General features: G+C 62.4%; 1 protein-coding gene across 4 annotated transcripts; it reads right to left on the bottom strand.

Annotated features, from left to right (window-relative positions):
• Window positions 1–2,515: 2,515 nt before the first annotated feature.
• EMC10 (ER membrane protein complex subunit 10) lies at window positions 2,516–8,469 on the bottom strand. 4 transcript variants are annotated; one of them, XM_039878575.1, is made up of 9 exons: window positions 8,313–8,452; window positions 7,437–7,478; window positions 7,260–7,332; window positions 6,236–6,345; window positions 5,224–5,328; window positions 4,709–4,890; window positions 4,481–4,574; window positions 3,631–3,717; window positions 2,516–3,410 (listed from the first exon to the last, which is right to left on the bottom strand). In XM_039878575.1, the coding sequence occupies exons 1-8, from the start codon at window positions 8,424–8,426 to the stop codon at window positions 3,631–3,633; spliced, it is 807 nt and encodes a 268-aa protein (XP_039734509.1). In that variant the 5' UTR covers window positions 8,427–8,452; the 3' UTR covers window positions 2,516–3,410. The 4 variants fall into 4 exon arrangements, with proteins under 4 accessions (XP_039734509.1, XP_039734512.1, XP_039734508.1 ...); XM_039878578.1 differs by lacking the exon at window positions 7,437–7,478 and having other exon boundaries at window positions 2,518–3,410; window positions 8,313–8,469; XM_039878574.1 differs by lacking the exon at window positions 3,631–3,717 and having other exon boundaries at window positions 2,518–3,410.
• Between the last annotated feature and the right edge of the window lie 52 nt (window positions 8,470–8,521).

Below are 8,521 nucleotides of genomic sequence, written 5' to 3' on the forward strand. Positions count from 1 at the left end.
TTTGGGGTAGTGTGGGGGGGGCAGTTTAAATACCAAAACTAGCCTCATATTTTAAAAGATTGTTGGCCACACACCACGTGCTAGGGACACCTCCATGCTAACATGAAACCCGTCCCGGGAGCCGGCGACATTTTGTACGGCGAGGGGGGCCTCCGAGGGGTGAGGCAGGAAACAGGAGGGGAGCACCGCTGAACGCTCACCTCGCGGAGGCCCTCAGAGGTCAGGAGGCTGGGGAGAAGGCTGGGGTGGGGGTCCAGGAGGGAACATGAGCTCACTGGGGACGGAGAGAAGGGACACGGAGGGACGAGGAGGGGTGGGGCTCCGAGGCTGGGTGAGGACTGAGCCTGTGGGATCTGACTGGCTCATGAATGGAGGCTGGGGAAGGGTGAGAGGTAATTAACAAGGAACAGATCAGAAACTAACAGGCCTCAGGGGCCGGGACTCTGTCCTGAAGGCACCGGGGAGCCATGGGAGGGTTGTGAGCAGGGGAGAAGCAGGATCAGCTTGGGTGTCAGAAAAACCCCCATGAGGGGGATGGGCTGGAGGGGGTGCTGGAGGCGAGGCGGCGGCTGGGCCGATTAAAGGCAGGGAGGAACAGCAAGGCGCCTGCCCGCGAGGTGCAGCAGATTTCTACAGAAGCTCCAACTGGGGGCTGGTGGGTGACCCCGACGTCCTCAGTGGTCCCTGAGACACTTCCTGGGGCAGGCGCCATGGGTCTGGAGACCAGAGGGGGTCTGAGGGGGAGGTGGTTTGGGAATCATCAGTGCGGTCGCCCTCTGAAACCTCCAGTGTGGATGGGTAGGGGCTGAGGCTGTCCCCGCCAAGCTCCCACCTGATGGCGTGGCCTGCAGCACATACACGTGTGTGCAAAATGATGCAGGTGTCTGGTGATTCCCGGAGGAAATGACCCAAAGGTCCACTGACAGAGGACCAAGAATCACGACAGAGGACCAAGAAATCAACTCAGAACCAACCATGTCACAAACGAGAGCACGTTTTGTATCAGATAAAACGCTCCCCAGCCTATATCAAGTGAAGGGTGCAAAGCGAGAGCCACACATGTTTGCAAAACTAGTGACAGCCACACTGGCTTGTGTGTGTAGAGACCTCCATGGCAACGCGCCTGAGCCTGACCTCAGGTGGCCCCTGGCGAGAGAAAGGGTATCGGGCCGGGCCGAGCGGAAGGCTTTTTGATTTGGACCCCCCAGTACCTTTTGAGGTTCATGCTACACCCCCGGAGACGCTGGCCAACAAAATGAAACCTTGCTGGATGAGCTCTCCAGGCACAGGTAAGAACTGGGGGAGAAGTTTAATAAGGACAGCGCCCCGGGGAGCCTGGACTAGCTCCGACAATGACTAGAACGTACCACAGAATAACTGTGCCGGCTGGAGCACAAGAGGAAGTCGTAGAAGAAATGAATGTAATTAGATAAATAAAGACCTTGAATCGCAATCCATTAATAACAAAGCTGCGCGGCGAATGACTGGGGAGAGAAGACACTTGCCAGTGAGACAAAGGAGCAGGAACCCCAAGTCGGGAACACTGTCCAAGACAGCGTCACCTCTGCGGTCAGCTAAAGCTGCGGTCCCCAACCTCTGTGGCACCAGGGACCAGGATCCTATGAGAATCTAACGCCTGGTGACCTGAGGCGGAGCTGAGGCGGGGACGCTGGCGCTGGGGGGCGGCTGCAGATGCGGATGAAGCTTCGCTCGCCCACTCACCGCTCCCCTCCTGTGCGGCCTGGTTCCTAACAGGCCACAGACCAGTACCGGTCTGCAGGCTGGGGGCTGGGGACCCTGTGTAGAGGGAGTGACACAGGGTGGAAGGCCCCTGGGGGGACTCTGAGCGTCGGAGGGCTCCTTCAGGTCTCGGCAACATCGGCCCACCCAGAGGATTCAGACGCGCGAGTGCCACCGCTGAGCGAAGGCCAAGGACGCCGTCAGAAATCACACCAGCGTGCCGCGAGGCGCAGTGCCGGGGAGATGCCTGTTGGGGGTGCTGTCCCGTGGCCGGGCCGCTGGCAGAGGGCGGCTTCCTCTGCCCAGCCACTCCGGTTCCAGTGTCGCCTCCGTCGCCCTCGCCTTCGAGGGAATGCCCCTGGCTGCTTGGGCTCCGGTGACCTTCCTCGGGCGCACACAGGACCAGGCCACCGGGCACTGAGGACTGTGCAGGAGCCAGGAGCAGCGCCGGACAGTGGGCGGAGCTGGTGCCTCGTGTGTCACAAAGCAACCCAACAGCCACCCCATCTGCACACGCCCCGCGTGCGTGCGCACGCACACACGCACGCACACACACACACACACACACACACGCGCGGGCCACCTCGAGCCAGGCCAACAAGTGCATCTGGCTGCTGGAAGTTGTAACTTTCCAAAACTTTATATATTTCAACATATTCTCCTGTTAGTTTTCTTTTTTAAAATTTATTTTTCTTTTATTTTTAGGTGAGGCAACTCTTGGTCGACCTCACAGATTGCAAGGACTTTGTCATCTTACAATCCCCTATTTTTCCCACCTACAGCACCTGGTCTTCCTAGGTGGTCTCCCATCCAAGTACTAACCAGGCCCGACCCTGCTTAGCTTCTGAGACCAGACGAGATCGGGCACGTTAAGGGTGCGTGGTAGGGAGAAAATAAATGAAAAAGGCCCAGCCGTCCCCACCCACTGCCACGTGCCAAGGAAGACGGTCCAGGCAGGGAAGGGTTCACACTGCCAGGCTCCAAACTCTGCGAAATGTCATTAGTTGTTCTGTTCTGCTTTTAGACATCGTTTCCTCCAGCCCAGGAGCCCACGGAGGGCCTGGCATCCGGGGCAGATGCGGGGCGGGGCAAGGCCCCAGGGCGGGACTGGGGAGGGATGGAGCAAGGCACCCACGGCCAGCCCGGGCCTGCTCTGTGCCCTCGAGGGACTGTGTCAGCCACTTTAGGGGCCATCTAGCAGGCGGGGGAGCCGGGGTGAAGACAAAGGCACAGAAGCTGGGGAGAACCGGCCTGTTCCCGGACTACAGGGCTTGGGGGGGCTAGGATACTAAACAAGGGATCAGGAGGACCCAGGAGCTTGGGCTCCATCCTGTGGGGAAGCCAAGCCTCTGGGGGTACAGTGGGGCCCAGAACTTGGCCTCCCCCTGCCGACAGGAATGCCAGTGCCCAACGGGAAGGCACTCCTGGGGAGGCTGCGCTCCCACCCTCCGGGATGGGGGGCCGGTGAATCCTTCTGGGGAGGATCAATGCCACAGGCACGAGCAGGAAGGGAACCCCTGGGTGAGAGGATGGGGTGCTCGCTGGCCCTGGGCCACTCACCGGCCACTGCCCCCCCCGCTACCCCCCCCACCGCCACCACCACCCTGGCCACCGGCATCCGGCGCTCCCGACATCATGAGGAACAGGACGACGGGAACGATGTACATCCACTGCGAGCCAGCTGTGACGCCGGGAAGACGCTGGCAACGGACAGACAGACATCGACACAGAAACAGAGAGGGCTGAGCGCGGAGGCAGCTTCCCCACGGGCGGGGAAGTTGGGGCGGGGGTCGCTACAGTGAGGGGGGCCCAGGTCCCCTACATCACTACGGGGCAGGAAGGGCTGGTGGGGGACGGGGAGGGCAGAGGCGGGAGGGGGCGCGTCCTCACTCAGGCCTCCTGTGGTGACAGCGCGGGCCCAGGGGCGGCAGGACGCAGGGCGGTAAGCAACACGGCCCCCCCCAGGATGAGGTGCCACTGAGGAGGGAGGGGGCGCGGGTCAGGGCCAGCGGGGAAGGCAGAGCCAGTGCAAGCGAGCCCTCGGCCTCTCGGGGCCTCAGCCTCCCCGCAGCTCAGCCGCCAAGGCCATGCTGAGGCCGGAAGGCCCTGCCCCGGCCCTGCCCACCACCCCAGGCCTGGGCTCAGGTGGGGCAGCCTCCTCCAGCCCCAGCACCCCGGCTCCAGGGCCGGTTCAGGCCCGCCCCCTCCTCAGCTCCAGACCGGACTGCTGGGTGCCTCCATCCTGAGCACTGCCACCCCAAACACCCCTCCCAGAAATGCCCATCTCTGGGGCCTGGCTAGGGGACCCCGCCTGCGCCCTCCGTCCAACCAGCCTGTCCCTCTGAAATCTCGGCCGTCTCTCCTCTAGCCTCACGGCCCTGGCCCGGCCCAGGCCTCATCCTCTCCCCCAGACCCTCGTCCCAGCACCCCCGCCGCGAGCTGCCCTGACCTCAGCCATCCTCTCTGCCCTTCCTCCAAACAGGTCTCCACTCGAGACTGGCGCTGGCCGTGCCGCGTCTGTCCCCCACCGCCCCCCCGGGTGCCCTGGCTCCCGCACTACCCGCGCTGGGCCGGCCGTTCACCAGGACTGGACGCCCATGACCACCACTGTAGGTGGCCACGGGCAGGGTGGGCGCAGGGCTCCAGCGCTCCCTGCTCCAACCAGGCCCGGGCTCAGCCCGGGGCCCATGGCGTGCGCGCAGAGGCCCAGAGGACGGGGAGCAGGGCGGGCCCCACTCACGTATTTGGCGAAGAAGGACTTCTGCTCCTGTGGGTTCTTGGCCTTCTGGGCCTGCTCCATCTCCAAGCGCTCGATGAAGGCCGCCGTCTCAGGCCTGCAGCGCAGGAAGGACCCAGGGCGAGGGGCTGGTTGGCTGGCGAGGACTCTGGCGAAGGCCGGGAATGGCCTCGCTGGGGCCTCTGTGCCATCCCCCACCCTCCTGCCGCGGCTGTACCCCTCGAACCTCACCCTGGAGCCGTGACCGGCGGCTGCAGCCGCACTGAGGTGTTGAACAGCTCCAGGTCCACGTCCTCCACCTCGTGGCCTCGGCAGCCCCCGGGATGTGTAACCACCGACAGGCCCACCACGTTGCCAGCCACGTCCACGTGCAGAGTCAGCTGGTCTGAGAGGTGCGACTCCACTAGAGAGCACTGGGAGGGGTGGGGTCAGGAGGGGAGGGGACAGGGGCTGTTGCCCAGGCCACGCCCACACTGGGACCCCTGAGCCTCTTGCCCCTCCCACGGCCCCAGAAGCATCTTTCAAAGCCTCCACGGCTGCTTGCCCGCCTCAGGCACAAGCCCATGAGGCCCTGGGCTGCCCTCCTCAGCACCCACCACCCGGTCTGTCGCCCTGCAGCCCGGGAGACTTTTAGGGAAAGGCCAGGTCCCAGTTCTCCCCGCCCGCCTACACTGGAGCATGGACGACGGAAGCTGGCCAAGCGGGTGGGAGGAGCCAGGACAGGCCAGTGCCCATCACTGACTCACCGCGGGGATGAAGGAGGAGACGAAGCTGCCGGCTTCCGGGTCGTCAGGGACCCCAGGCCGCCGCGGGACCCGAACACGGTACAGGCCGTTCAGGGCTGCCACATCCTGCAGGGCAGGCAGAGGGGGTGGCGGTGAGAGGGACGGTGCCCGCCACTCGCTGGGCGACACTGCCCTCCCCCAGCCTCACCCCGCCGGTATCCCCAGCTCCCTGGCCAGCTGAGCTGAGCCAGCCCAGGACTTCTCCCACTGGGCTGGCCCTGCTGGTGGATGAGACCAGGAGCTGCTGGGGTGCCCCACCAGGGGGAGAAGCGACCACGACGAGAGCAGGGCCCAGCCCAGCATGGAGTGAGTCCCGAAGACACTCTCCCCAGGCCTGGCTCCAGCCGCACCTGCCGCTCGCCCTGCACCTGGACTCCCCAGTTACGTGAGCAGCGAATTCTCTCAGCGGGTGGCTGTGACAGAGAATCGCACAGCCACCACCCAGGAGGGCAGCCGGGGCGAACTTCGCCCCAACACCTCCCATGGGGAGGGCACCCACGGAATAAGCCTGCGCCCCCAGCCTCCCTTGCAGCTCCCTCTGGCGAAAAGGACAGAGTGGAAGTGGACCGTGGCAGCTTTTGCCAGATTTCCCTGAAATATGGCTGCTCCCTCAGCCCCTCCTTCTTCATCCTGCTGCCTGAAGCCCCAGCAACTCCCTCCGCCACCCTCGGGGAGGCCGAGCAGGCCTGGGCGGAGGAGCCTGGCCCTGGAGGGGGGTGCAAAGCCGGGCGACGGGAAAAGTAACATTGTTTTGTTCAACCGTGGCGATCATGGGGACATATTTCTCCCGCAAGCAGCCTTGTTCTGACCACGGAAAGCCTTGGCTGACTCTGAAAGGGTGACAGGAGCCGGTCGTGTGAAAACTGTGGGGGAGATGGCGTGCTGGGCGGAGGCCTCAAGGCATGCATGTCACACTCTAGGGCACACGTGTCCCCCCGCCCTGCCTGCCGAGCCCCAGGTCCCCTCTCCTCACCCGGAGTCGGCCCCGCTCCTCCTCACTGAGCTGCCGCTGTGACAAGGATAAGGTGCTGTCCTGCTGGTTCCAGAGCAGCGAGCCCCGTTTCCGGAAGTGGGCGTTGTCATCTGTGGGGAGCCTGAGCGGACTGAGCACCCCGCCACAGCACCGTTCCTCAACCTGGTCATTCCCCCCCTGCAAACTGGGGAGACCTTACCACATCCTCACAGAGCAGCCTAGGGCAGACACCTGAACCCCACAGCTCCTAAGCCCTGCTGGTGCCTTGCCAGGTGACCCACAGATAGTCACATAACCTCTGAGCCTCAGTTTTCCCACCTGCAAAATATAGGGGATGCGGAGCTCAGAAGCTCCCAAGAGTGGGGCCGGGACCTGTCACAATCAGTGGGGTTTTCTGGGGTAGATGCCAGGGTCTGACTTAAGGGGTCTACAAAGGCTCCTGCATTCGGTGTATATAACAAGTGGCCCTGAGTCTGGGGTCTCAGACTCGATTATTAACCCCAGGGCTGTACTGACGTCTGTGCCCTGGGACTCTGGACACCTGAATCGTGGCCATTGTTTACGCTGGGCTGTGGAGTGGGCCCCAGCTCTGCCATTCACTTACGAAAGGACCTTGCATGGTGCCTCTCTGATCCTAAGTTTCCTCTTCTGGAAAATGAGACTATCACTAACACCTACCACCTTGCAGGACTGTTGTGAGGACGTTTCGAATTCATACATGCAGAGCATCTAATCACTAGTACAGGGCACGGGTGACTAGTGAGAAAAGTCCGCTCTGGAGTTATTACTGTTTCACTGACCCTCCTGAAACAAATTTGTGCTACAGCTATGAGACTAGTTAAAGGCAGAGTTTCTATTCTCTCGGGCCCACCCCGCCAGCTCCCCAGTGTGATGCAAACAGCCTCCAAGGAGCAAAGCTTTTAGTAAGTGGATGGTGTGTCTCACACGGCCTGACACCCAGACCTGAGCTCCTGACTTCACGAGGCACCAGGTCAAGTGTGCAGGCGAAGACTGCTGGACTCACCGATCTCAAACGAGTGCTCCAACAACAGGCCCACGGTGCCACAGCCCTCGCTCTCTCGGCCTTCCATCCCAGCCTGCAGGTGGCAGAGAGGGCCCCAAGTGAAGACTAACAGAGCCCTCGGCGGTGCTGGACCCCCAGACGGACCGGCGGGCTGAGAGAGGAGCCTTATTTTCATACATCCAAACACTGATGCTTGCCCATGATTCCACTGGGAACCACCTAGTTCATGAAAACGTTAAGTAAGCTCTGGACGGTTCCCAGAAAACCAGAGCCTGCAAACAAGCGTAACCTCGTTTCCAAGACAACTATCTCCAGGTCACGTTCACACTTAGTATCATAAATATTCCTGAATTGAAGAGCATCCTGCGCTTCCTTCCCAAGCTAATTTTCAAGCGGCCTTGTATTTACCTTAATGGCCCCAAAAATCACGAGGCCGCTCGTATTCCGCCTCTTATCAAACACATACAAGGTTCCACACCGTCTTTCTCTCCAAATCTCCAAATTTCTCCTACCTCCGATTCACCTCCCCGCCCCCTCACTCTACCCCCTCGCACCTGCGCGACCTCGTTTCCAGACCTTAATCCTGGAGCTCGAGATCCCGCCCGCCTCATGCATATTCAGGAGGCAGAACTGTCCACTCTCTCGAGCCGCCCTGACGTCAGATTCGCCAGGATTCCATCCGGGGCACACTTCCTCATGCATATTCACGACTGTGGATCCCCGGAATTAGAACGTGGAGAGGACATTCTGGCCCCAACCTTCTCCTTGGGTACAGCTGCGTCTTCTCCGCACTGAATGCCCAGGTGCCGAGATCTCGCCCGAGCCCCGCCCCCTCATGCATATTTACCACCAGACCCTTCTTCACTATGCCCTCGCTTTATCCCAGTCGTGCGGCCGCTGCCTGCTCAGAAGTGCAGCCTTGCTTTCCACGGCTTTCACCTCTTCTTCCCTCTCGGCCCTGCGCAGCCTCGTTCCCACCTCTACCGACTTCAAGGCCCGAGACCCACGATTCCCGTCAGCCCCGCCCTCCCGTGCCCACCAACGAGTACTCACCCCCCGCACAGCGGGCCCGGACCGGCACCCGCTGCCTCGCGCCCGGCTAGGGGCTGCCGCCGCCATCAGCAAGAGCAGGAGCAGCCGAGTCGTCCCGCCGCCGGCCGCCGCCATCTTGGCCCTTCCCAGCAGCCAGCGCGCGGGAGCGAGCCGGGCGCTTCCCGCCGCGTCTGCGCCTGCGCCTGCGCCTGCGCAGCAACGCCCGCCCG

The sequence above is a fragment of the Pteropus medius genome, unplaced genomic scaffold (genome assembly GCF_902729225.1).
Source record: "Pteropus medius unplaced genomic scaffold, Ma_sr-lr_union100, whole genome shotgun sequence".
In the NCBI taxonomy this organism is placed as follows: Eukaryota; Metazoa; Chordata; class Mammalia; order Chiroptera; family Pteropodidae; genus Pteropus; species Pteropus medius.